General features: G+C 41.8%; 1 protein-coding gene across 6 annotated transcripts in view; it reads left to right on the top strand.

The window, feature by feature from the left end:
* Positions 1–12,428, top strand: part of rasal2 (RAS protein activator like 2) — a 61,375-nt gene that overhangs the window by 22,073 nt on the left and 26,874 nt on the right. For 4 of the 6 annotated variants that reach the window (XM_069722831.1, XM_069722828.1, XM_069722829.1 and 1 more), the window contains exons 2-3: positions 3,724–3,851; positions 3,981–4,104. In XM_069722831.1, the coding sequence (XP_069578932.1) occupies positions 3,724–3,851; positions 3,981–4,104 (252 nt within the window). Of the gene's footprint in view, positions 1–3,723; positions 3,852–3,980; positions 4,105–6,925; positions 8,708–12,428 lie in introns of those variants that run through there. The other 2 variants (XM_069722833.1, XM_069722834.1) reach the window with 2 other exon arrangements.

Here is a 12,428-nt window from a genome sequence, read left to right as displayed (position 1 = left end):
AAAAAAAACCTGCACGTTATTCTTCAGCTTCTGCGACCAAACGAGACTCCTGTGTTTTTTCTTTTTTTTTTTTTTTCCTCCACCCTGCTCCTGAGGGTTTCCTGTACAACCCAGTACTCCTGATTCTATATTTAGCATGAGAGTTGTTGGCACTTCGACCAAAGAGGGAGTTTTCTTTGCATTTTTTGGTGTTTTTGTTTATCACATCATATTTGTCAACAGAATCTGCAATATTATTGAGAACAGAAAGGTACTTAAAAGTTGACAACCATGAATTTCTTAGCTGAATACGCTGAAATAACAATAAAAGATAAAAGGCAAAGTGTTGGAACAAAAGCGAATAAACTGCTCAACCTTTTTGTTTCATACTTTGGAAAAATTACAGAAGTTTACGACCTTGTTTTATCTCGGCCCTTCAAAATAAAACTCCAAAATCTGCTGTGTAGGGGATTTTTTTTTTTCAGGTTTATAGAGCGTGTACCTCTCCGAGTCCATATCGCAGCATCTTAAATGAGGGTGAATAACAGGGTTATATAAACAATGTAGTGCTGAATTAAGCATGTGTCCCGTTTTTCTGCTTTTTCAGTTGCTCTCTGCAAAAGCACATTTACACTGTAAAAGTTTAGCGGTTTGTTTTACTTCCAAGATTCTATAATTCCTCCTAAAAAAAATTGTCAGTTTATTTATTTTCAGCCTTTTAGTTCTTTATAGGGCTGTGACTGAGAAATATTTTCCTTTTCAATTATTATCTAACTATGATATTTTTAATTGACTGATAAATTGTCAAGAAATCGCAAAAAAAGAATTGCAGTTTAGAAATTTAAAAATTCCAAGGTGACGTCTTCTAATCTCTTTTTAACTGTATTTACAGTAATTAATAAATTAAAATAAATGTGTTTTTAGCTGGATTTCTGGTTTCTGCTTCACTCGGGGCTAAAACGGCAGATTTCCAACGGGAGTTCTGCATTGGGATCTTTCGGCAACGAGACAGTTAACATATAAATGTTTATAATTAATGTTGTAGAACAAAATGTGAAATAATTTAGCTTGTTATAGACTTTACGTTACAGTTTTAATATGAATTAGTTTGGGAATAAGGTTGTAGTGATCTGATGCCTCAAAATGTTTCCCACTTTAACTGTAACCATTACCACACTAAAGTGTGATGATCACATTTTCTGATCATCTGCATCCTCGACATCAATAAAAAAAAAACTAAAAACAAAACGGAGCGTCCGTCTTTTATTGATTATAATCCCTTCATATCCGTCATGTTTTTTTTTTTTCTTGTTTTTTTTTCTAAATTACGTGTAAACAATCACATCGGGAGCTCTTTGCAGGCAGATCGAAGCAAATGGCTGCATTTACACTGCAATCAGATCCCCATCATAATCAATTAGACTCATTGTGTGTTTTTGAGTGTGTGTGTGTTTTTGAGTGTGTGTGGAGTGTTTACCCGGCCAGACAAACGCTGAGTGATCCCGGCACAATCGGGCCCAGTGAAAGCACCGTCTGTTTACCCGTCCTGCCCGGCGAGACGGAGGCACACAAACAGACGTGGCTTTTGTTCAACACTTAACACTGATGTACTTTCTTACACACACACACACACACACACACACACACACACACACACACACACACACACACACACACACACACACACACACACACACACACACACACACACACAGGCAGCTCGCTGTGAGGCAGTTTGACACCTTTTAAATGGGAAAATTCAGACTCCGAGAAACACAGGACGGATTTATGTGAAATTTACTGCAAATCGACGAGTATGCAGTTATTAAATATTAAGCTGTTTCTTTAAAGGTTTGTTTAAAGACCTTTGAGGGCAGCTAGCAGGACTCATTAACGGTAATATAATATTTCTCTCTGATCTCAATAGCTGGTAGTAAATTTGACATTTTCTGATTATTTTATAGAAGGATTCTATAAAAAAAATAACAACCAGTAAGCTTTAATGCTCCAATTGTTCCAAACGGCGTACTTGTGTACTAACACTCACTATTTTGGAGTACATAAGTGTCAAATACCAGGATGATACTCTCAAAATGGTCCAAAACAAGAAGTGTGAAACGCCGGGACACTTTTCAACCCCAAACGGTCGCCATCTTGGCTACGTAGAGGAAAGGGGGCGGGGCCACCGACCGTCCGTGGTAGAGGATTTCTCAAATTAAAGGCCTCCAGAGGAAGCTGCAGCAGCTCGTTCCTAAGCGACCACACGAAAGTGTTTATTTTTCCACTAACTGCTGCTGGACAGAAGGAAATCAAGTGTGTTTATTTGAGTGTGTTAAACAGAGGGTGCAAAAAAAAACAACATGTTGATTTCTGGGTAAAAATAATTTAAAGCTGCAGATGTTTTTTGGCAGGTGGCGTGGCGTGTACTTCCCTCGGTGTACTAACGGGTCATGTGGAACACGGCACGAGTTTCCTGATATAAAATCACACGTATTCTGGAATCAAACCGCCATTTATTACATTTTGATTGTTCCCCGTTTTAAATTAAAATTTCTACTCATGTCAGATTTTCTCTCCGAGTTCAAGTATTTGTTGTTCCTGCCACAAATGTTCTTCTCATTCTGAAAACAGACAGTAAAAGGTGATGAAAACAAAAACAAACAAAAACAGGAATGATTCACCGCACGGGTGACGGACTCTGCCGGATCACATTTTAATCTGGAGCCGACCTGAGTGCAGCCGAAGTGCCCCCCCCCCCCACCACACACACACACACACACACACACACTTAACTCACAGTGACGTGACCTCTGACCTCTGCTGAGTCTGCTCCCGCTCTGTGTGATGGTGTCAGCTGAGATCAGACATCACTTTCATTTTTAATAGCCCCCCCTTCTCCCTCCCACTTCCCCTCCCCTTCCTTCCTCCCTGGTGCTGCTGCCTCCTCCTCCTCCTCCTCCTCATCATCCTCCTCTGATGGAGGGAGGAGCAGCTGATCAGCGGAGGGAAGTTTAGGTGCACGGCGCCCTCTGCAGGTGCAGCCTGAACTCTGCAAGCTGTAGCTCAAGGCTGGTTCATATGACACCCTCCCGCCACACCCACCCACACACACCGCCCCCCTGCTGAGCCGACCGCTGGCTCCCTGTCCCATGACTCCTGTCTGAGGCCGGTCAGCTGACGGCGATCTTCTCTCATGAACCTTTTTTTTTTTTTTTGATGTTCATGGTGTTATTATTTTTATTTTCTTTAGAGCTGCACAGACACAAAGAAGTAGAAAGAAAGTCCCTCGGATCCCGTACAAATGCAGGCGTCTTTATCAAAGCGGTGCTGTTCAGGAACACATTTGCATTTGATGAAATTATAATCAAATGATGTGGCTGGCTGTGAAACTGATAGTTCAGACTCGTCTCCGGGTGGAAGGACGTTAAACTGCAGAAACCGGCTGCTCTATTTTAAATGAATGCAGTTTTTCTACAGTATTTTTTCAGATGTCACTTTGACTTTGCTGATGGAGACACGGAGAATGTTTATTAAAAAAAAAAAAAAAAATTATACCTTTGTTGAGTTTGTCCAGGTCCAAAATCTGTTTCTTAAAATAACATCTTTCCGTGAGAGTCATTTGTAAATTTGGTCTTTTCTCATGAACACCATGTCTCTCTTGTACTTCTTGTAAAATCTTTGATATTTGACTCGATTTTCTTAAACAAATACACTTTTTTCTTTTGTGTGTTTCCTTCGTCTCAGATGTTAAAGGTCCTCCGGCTCACCAGTTCTCCTGCGGTCAGAGTCCGTACACCGAGAGCGGCGCCTGGGAAAGGAAGTTCTGCATCCTCACCGACAGCCAGCTCATCCTGCTCAACAAGGACGACGAGGTCCGAACCAACGGCGCCGACAAGTAGAGACCACCGTCCTGCAGAGACCGTGTCACTCACACTGTAACCTCTCCCTCCCTCCCTCCCTCCCTCCTTTTCCTCCCTCCCTCCCTCCCTCCCTCCCTCCAGACTGCAGGTGAAGGTCAGAGCAGCCCCACGGACTCAACGAAGGCCCGCAGCCTCCGCCGGACCGTCAGCGTCCCCTCGGAGGGACAGTTCCCCGAGTTCCAGGCAGAGGGCGCCGTTCTGCTAGGTAAGGAGCTGACTTGAACACAGGGTTGCCGTGACAACACACAGTTGTTGGTGCTACGGCGGCTGGGGGAACCAGGATGTGGAAGATTAGAGCGCAGCGGAGCTCAGTGGCGTTACGTAACACCGCTGGAGCTCTGCGTGTGCGTTTAAAGCATTATGTCCTCACAGAGGTAGAAAAACATGCGCGTGCAGCTCTGCTCAAAAGCTGAAATGTCCATGTGAAGATTAAAGTTGCTCTGCAGCTTTGTTTTGGGTGAATTCGTGGAACATCCTGGAGTTTGAGGCAATCGTGTTCCAGCCAGAGGGAATGTTTTTCAGGGGATTTATCAGAGTGGGAATCTGTTTCAGCTACAATCTTTTATTTATTTATTTTTTTTAAGTTCGTTACCCGTGTAGTGATTGTTTTTCAGTTCAGGAATTTTATATTATTTCTATCTGTGGCTTTCTCCCGACGTGTTTCTGCGCTGCTGATTTTTTTTTAAATTAATTTGTGTGCATATTTTTGCTCAGTAACATCAGATATATACTAATGACATTCTTTACTTTAATAAAAAAAAAAAGAAAAAAGAATATTTCTAGATTATTCATGACATTCGGCGCTTTTAAGACGACGTCTTCATCAAACCGTGAAAAAAACGCTGTTCTCGTCTGTAGCGAAACGATAAACGATAGACAATCAACAAAAATATGACATTTAATTGCTTCAAATACTCGTTGACAGAAATGTTTTTTTATTGACTCCACCGACAATAAATGATTCTGTAGCCACCGGGTTGACGGAAAGAAGAGGAGTTTTTAAATTAATTTATTGGTTAAGGTTATTCAGGATCCCGTGAGGGCGGGTAGTCGTTGCCGCGGCAACCGCATGTTGTGGTGTGTTGTTAGCATTGACTGTATGTAAAAGTGGACGTAGTGTCTGGCTCTGGAAAATGAGGCCGATGCGGCCTTAAGCTGCAATACCACAGAGTGCCACTAGAGGCCAGACACCACCCCCCAAAAAAAGAAAAAACCCCTCAGAGTCCCATTCAACTCGTCCCATCAAATTTTAAGTCAATAAGTTTTATTAGTTTTCTAAAAAAATAAGAATAATCGTCTTTCCTCTCCGTGCTGTCTTTGTAAACACTTAATGTTTTTATGTCTCTGACCTTTGTTAACCTCTGCCCGCTCCGCCCCCGTCGCTGCAGCTTTTAACCGACTGTAATTTAAATTGCGGTGAAGTTTCCCAGAGTGGAAAAACAGTGTGTCCACCTCAGGCAGCAGTTTTGGACACCACAGTTCAGTCCGACTCAGCGTCCACCGGCAGGTGGATTTCTTTTCTTTTCCTCTCTCTCTCTCTCTCCCTCTCTCGCTCTCTCTCTCTCTCTCCGCTGTGTCATAATGAGGCGTTCGGGTGCAGCCTGTAATTTTTGTTGGTCTGTGTGGGAACGTCTTGCTCTGCCCCTCCGGGAATGTCCTGGGAGCACAAAGCGTCCAGTGTCCGTCCGTCCATCTGAAGGAGCCGGGCCGACCCCGCTGACCCCTGTGGGACGCCTTGAGGGGAGGGGGGGGGGATTCCTACCCTGGTGCTGCTGGGGGCCCGGACCTTTTTTTTTTTTTTTTTTACGTGACTGAACCGAGGTCTGGGACTCGGCCGAGTGTGTCAGGAGACGACATGCGGAAAGCAAAAAAAATAAAATAAATAAATAAATAAAAAAAAAAGGCTCTTCAGACTTCAGATGAGTTTATTGATCAGTGTGAGGACCGATAGTAAAACCATCCGGCTCATTCAGCCACAGAGAAGCTCATTCATTCACTGACCCCCTTAATCCCCCCCCTTGTCACCCACCACCCACCGGCCCGTGGGAGGGGGGTGGGGAGGTGGGGGTTATTTATATGATAATCTGCCCAGTCTGCCTACACAAACAGGCCTCTAACAACCAGTTTAAACTGGGTCTATATTGTGATGATACTGTGTTTGTGCTGGGACTAAATCACATTTTCTGGCTTCATGAGTGTTTTATACTGAATTTTAAAACATGTTGGACTCGTTTAATACTACAGAAATAAGAGCGATGTGTTGCTGCTTTTATCTTGGGTGTAATATTAGATTTATACTGGGTTTTAACTCTGAATTCATACTGGGTTTACACTGGATTTATACTGGGTTTAACTGTCGCTTTATACTGGGTTTAACTCTGGATTTAAACTGGGTTTAATGCTGGATTTATACTTGGTTTACGTTAGATTTAACCTGGTTTTAACTCTGGATTTATACTGGGTTTATACTAGATTCATACTATATTTATACGGGTTTACACTGGGTTGTGACGTTGAATCTATACTTGGTTTGATGCTGATTTTATTCTATTTTTTGTTGTAGTTTTAAAAAGGCTTTAATCTGTATTCCGGTTTTGACCTCCAACATTTCTCGAGATTCTGAAATATTAGATGGTGTCCGATAAAGCTGTTGAAAAGTTTCGACGTTTACGCTGAAGGTAAAATGATGGAAACAGGAAATTAGAGCCGCCGCCTTCTTCTTCTTCTTCTTCTTCTTCTTCTTCTTCTTCTTCTTCTTCTTCTTCTTCTTCTTCTTCTTCTTCTTCTTCTTCCCCTTGTTGTTTTGTTTGTTGTTTGTTTTCACACAGTAAACGCTGAGCAGCAGCAGGGACAATACTGCTGAGATGTAATTGTAGACCTCTGCTACCGGTACAGTCCTAATTACAGTGTTGACTGACTGCTCATTAAGTGTCTCAGCTCTGAGACGCCTGCAGCTCACCGTCCTCCTCCTCTTCCTCCTCCTCTTCCTCCTCCTCCTACTCCACCTCCACCGACGTCGCGCCTTCACTCGGGCTTTCGTTCTCACCTGCAGCAGGTGACGAGGGTCGACGTGTCGTAAACACCAACCGCAGGCGTTTAAAACTTAAAGGAGGAAGGTCCGTCTTATTTCACAGCTTCAAATCGCTTTTTAAAGTCAGCTTCGGTTTCAAACTGCGGGTTCTTCAGAAAACACCCTGCAAGGCGACACGTGCCTTTCGATCCGCACTGGAAAAAAAAACAACACCCAGACAAGAAAACTGAGTCAGTTTACGAGTTTTTTTTTTTCCTGTTTCGTCATCATGAATTGGTGAACGTGTCTACTGCCCCACGCAGGCAGGCGGCAGTCACTACAGAAACAGACAGGACAACAACAACAAGTTGTTGAACCGTGATTAAATGACTTTTTAAGATAATAAACAAAACCATCAGTCGTCAAAATCAAATACCTCGCTCAGCGTTTTGGACAGTAAGACAGTCAGTTTTCCACAATAAAACCACACTTCCCGCTTTGCAGCCTTACCTTTACCTTTCAAAGTAAAAGCCTGTTTCCAATCTGTGTTTTTTTTCCCCTGAATACCTGTCATCGAGCTAACAGGTGGGAACAGTGGAGTTTGTCAATGAAAACCTAAAGCGGAATTTGAAGTTGGAAAAGACGATCAGTTGCTCTATTTAATCTGGACAGAACCTGATGAAACACCTGAAATTGAAAGTTTAATTACCGATACTGACAGCTTTTCCTTCTTTTCTTTTTTTCTGAAGGTTTCCAGCTGTAAATTCTGACATTAACTTCTTTTTTTTTTTATTTTTAAAGAAGGCACTCAATACTCTCATTGTTTTTGAAAGTTTAAATGTTAGGCATTTGAGTTTATGATGTACTCATCCATCAGAGTGAGAAGAATCTGGTTTTGGATATTTACTATTTTCTAAGCAAAAAAAAAAAAAAGAACCCCCTGCTTTATTTTCTTGAACCGTGATATATTTTTGTATTGAAGCGTTTCCACTCTCCCCGCTGTCGGTTCTGCTGACTGGATAAAAGCTGCTGTGAAACGGTTGTTGTTTCGGTCTAATCTCTGGCTGACTTCATCTGTGGATCTGCTGCATTCCTGTCTGCTTTCCACCTGTCAGCCCCGCCAAAGTAAACCCACACATCCTGCTCGTGGCCTTACCTTCAAAATAAAAGCCTGTAAACAACTTCTGGACCCAGTCCATAAATTCCACCATAAAAACGTATAAAAGTGTGACCTGAGGCAACGTCTTCCGCTGTCTCACATTCATACAGTAATAAATCACATTAGAGGTGTCAAAAGCTCCTATTAAATTAATGGGAAAATGACATTTATTACCGATGAGGTAATCAAAAAGTTTGTGTTTTACATAAAGCAGCAGCAGAAAGGAAGATTGTCGATGTGATGCAGCTATCATTATTTTCCCAATGATTCAATAATTAAAACTATATCTACAAAACTACTTTAAATACTTGTTAGGTTGTCTTAAAAATGTAGTAATGAAGTGTTGTTAAATATATAAAGAATAAAATATACATTAAAAAAAATCATACAAACCATCAGCACTTACAAGTATGTTTAAAAAAAGGAAAAAAAAGATGACGTACTTTTATTCAATTTAAAACGGAAAGCTGTTTTTGACAGTCAGGCTGCGGTTTCCTGGGCAGGGTCTTTTATTGTGAAATTCCGGGCGGAAGTGTGGGTTTAGCTGTTGCGCGTTGACGGCGTGAAACTGATCGGACTGAGTGGGAGTTTTTTACTCGCAGAGGAGATGAGTTGAAGTGCTTCTGATGGACTTTCTGGGTGAGTTTCTTTATCTCTCTCTAAAACTCTTCGATAACCGAACAGACTTCCGTAGTTGGAGCCCGGCGGCGCGACCGTCAGCCGAACCGGCTCCCCGCGCGCTTTGTCCGGCTTCACTTGTTTGGCGAAAACACGCGTCCAGTCGTGCGGAGCCCCCCAGCCTGCAGAGACCTGCAGCTTCAGCCACTGAATGGAAACCAAACCGAGTGCAACAGGTTTCTTTTTTGTTGTTGTTGTTGTTTTGTTTTGTTTACTCCGTTTCAAACTCAAAATCACGCACAACCTGATCAGAGTCCCGCGAGATCAAAGCGATCAGTTATTGATTAGTGAGGCAAATCGATCGCGATCAAAAAGGGGAGGTGGATTTTAAAAAAACAACAACTGCGGAGCACCGACACACCTTAATACTTTTATTGAAACATAAAAAACACACGCAATAACAACATCGTGTAATACTGCATTTATTTTATATAAGGAAAAAAGTCCAACTAATACTTCAGTAAAAGTGATTTTGTTTGTTTGTTTGTTTTTGTTTTCTTTTTTTTTTTTTGCTGTTTGACTGACAGACTCTCAACATCCAACACAGCAGATTTTTCCCAGTCTGTTCCCACAGTCACTTATGTTTAAAGATCTACTTCAGGTTTTAGAGTTTTTTTTTTATTTTTTATCATACGTGTTGAAGTGTGACTCTTGTTTCTTTATCCAGTGATCCAGTTTAGTGAAATACATTCATCCATTCAACCTTTATTTACCCTCATTTACAACAACGTCGAGTCATTTGCAGAGCAGAGAACAAATAAAAACAACGGCAGCGATCACGGCAATAAAAACCACAGTTCAATTTATAGTTAAGATTAAAAATCGACAAAAACATAAAATATGAAGGTTATACAAGAAGCATTAAAATATAAGGTATGTAGTTGTAGTAGATAAAAAGGGAGTAAAGTACAGTTTTATGAAACAATTCCAAGTTTGGAGATTTAAAATCACGCTTCGGAAATGTGTGAATGGAGTAAGTGAATTGATTTTTAAGGAGATTCTGGGTTTTGTTGCAGAAGTCAGGTGCACTAAAGTTAAATATATATATATATAAAATACAGTTTCTAAACAAAAAAAAACATGTAGCAGCATCTGTTTGTTTTTTGTTTCACATGAGCTGATGTGGAAATGAATGCGTTTATCTCACTGAGGACGCGGAGGAAGAACTCGGGAGGTTAAATACCGGAAATAACCACTGATAAGATCTACAGTTCTCAACACCTAAGCTCATCAAAATAATCATTGAATGTATTTCAGCTATTTTATCTTTCAAAAAAAAAAGCAGCAGCAGCAGCTGCGGCTCACACATTCAGCGGTTTTGCTAAGAGACGGTCCAACAGTTGTACAACAACAGACTCAAGTCCAAAAAGAAATGGTCATTTCATAGAATTTTTCTCTCAAACAACTGTTCTTACAGGAGTAAATTACATTTTGAAATGGCTACAAGGTCCAAAAAAACAACAACAACAACAGCTGTTTCTACACACCCAGCTGATTTGAAGTCATTTTTAATAAAGGTATTCTTTGATTTGGATACCTCTTCTTTATTTCTTTAATATATTCTATTTCTTATATTCTCCTATGTATCTGGTTAACCGAATGACACGTCAGCCAATCGCTGCGGACGTAGTGACCCCACTCCCCCACCCCCCTTCTGTTTTTATTAGGGCTGTTCTCAGGTCAGTTTACCGAACACGTGTCCGCAGAGGAAACTTTTTTTTGTTTTGTTTTTGGAACAACGGCTCAGACCTGCAGACAGCTGATGGTGCGAATCCGATCCTCTCGTCCTGGACTCTTTTTGTCTGCTCGGGTCGTCGTCGTCGTCGTGGTCGTGGTCGTCGTGCGGCATTCCCGTTCCCATTTTCCTTCCACCTCCGTGCGCTCGGCTGCTCTTCATCATTAACGGCTGCTGTGTGACAGTTAGCCTAAATCGGGGGCCCCGGCAGCTGTCCGCCGGGTCCCCGGCTATAATTAGATCATTGTGTCCCAAATTTACTTAAGATTACTCCGCTTTTTTTTGTGTGTCTTGAGGATGTGTGCCGCGTGCAGTGGAGCGCTCTTAAAGGACCCCGGACCTCCTCTTTGTGACCGCGCAGCCGGTTCGTAGGAATTTTTCAATTCGCCGAAGTTGCAATTTCTGGGTTGTTTTTGTTTTCTTGAATTTTTAAAACCGTCCAGAACCGCAGCGCCGTCTTCCAGCGCCCCCCCCCCCCCTCTTTCCCCCTCCCCGGAGGTCACACACACACACACACACCTGATTCTACATCTTTATCATCACAGCACTTCTGGCTTCAACTCGAAGAGAACAGCTGGAACATTAAATTTAGAAACCAAAATGTTTTTTTGTGTGGTTTTTTTTGGAGGGGGGGGGGGTACAACGGATATTAATTGCACCAGTTTGCAGGTTTCATGCTGATATTTAACGTTATAAGGTTTTAAGCAGCTTTTAGAAACTTTTAATTTCTCATATTTTACAGCTCGGTGTTGACGATTAGTTTTTGGGTCGTGAGCAACTGGAGGTGACGGCATCCGCACAGCAGGGGGCGCTGCAGGAAGAGGATTGTTGACACTAATTATATATATATATATGTGTGTGTGTATAAAAACATATAAAAAATCATTCTAATAATGCAACTTTATTTTGTTTATATTACCCCATCGTTTCGAGACTACCTTTATTGTTGTGATTATTTGTGGCGAGCGAAAAGAAAAATACTTTATGTTCCCGATCGATGCTAACGTCGGAGTCGGCCCTTCGTCTCGTTCTCGGTGAAACTCTTGATAAATTCTGAGGAATGTGAAGTGATGTTAGAGGAGGCGGCACACACACACACACACACACACACACACACACACACACACACACACACACACACACACACACACACACACACACACACACACACACACACACACGCCGAACGGGGCTCAGCAAACAGAACTGGTTTCATTATGAGAGTAGAAATTCTTTGAATACTTGTTGTGAAAGCAGATGTGTGTGTGTGTGTGTGTGTGTGTGTGTGTGTGTGTGTGTGTGTGTGTGTGTGTGTGTGTGTGTGTGTGTGTGTGTGTGTGTGTGTGCGCGCGCAACAAGAGGAGGCCTGTCACTGCGTTTTCTTTGTTGTTTCTTTTTTTTTTTTTTCAACTTCAGTCACAATAAAACGGATTAAAACCGAGAGACTTCCTTCTTCTCCTTCGAGGAGCTTCAGGAGAAGTTTTTACTAAAGTTCACTATTTCACGATAAGTTAAAAAAAAAATGTTTGTAGCAAACTACCATCCAGTAAGAAAGTTCGATTCAAGAACAAAATCATACAAAAATGGATCTGATGTAAAGTTAACGTTACGATTTTTTTTTTTTTAAAAACCGGAAAAGAAAATGTGAAACTACAGCTTAAAAAAACAAAACACAAAATAAACATTTTGGATCCTACAAACGTCGGATGTAAAAATACTCGAGGCATTGATTGGTATATTGATTAGTAGCGGTCGCGTACAAGGAAACCTGACGAGTTCAAACGGCCGTCGCTTGTTGATGATATCGATATAGGAAATCGGCACGGTAACGGCTTCGCCGGGGCGGGAGGAGAGAGGGGGGGGGGGCGTGTCTGAGATCTCGTCTGGTACTATTTCTTGTTTTGTGTTTATTTTACAGCTTTGACGCCGACAGCTTCCCGTTAGCAG

Source organism: Brachyistius frenatus, unplaced genomic scaffold (genome assembly GCF_029030835.1).
Source record: "Brachyistius frenatus isolate BFR_SWC_R1_liver_20210118 unplaced genomic scaffold, ASM2903083v1 Contig_306, whole genome shotgun sequence".
NCBI lineage: Eukaryota > Metazoa > Chordata > Actinopteri > Embiotocidae > Brachyistius > Brachyistius frenatus.
The sequence above is the reverse complement of the archived record's forward strand: the minus strand, read 5'-3'. Positions and strand labels throughout refer to the sequence as shown.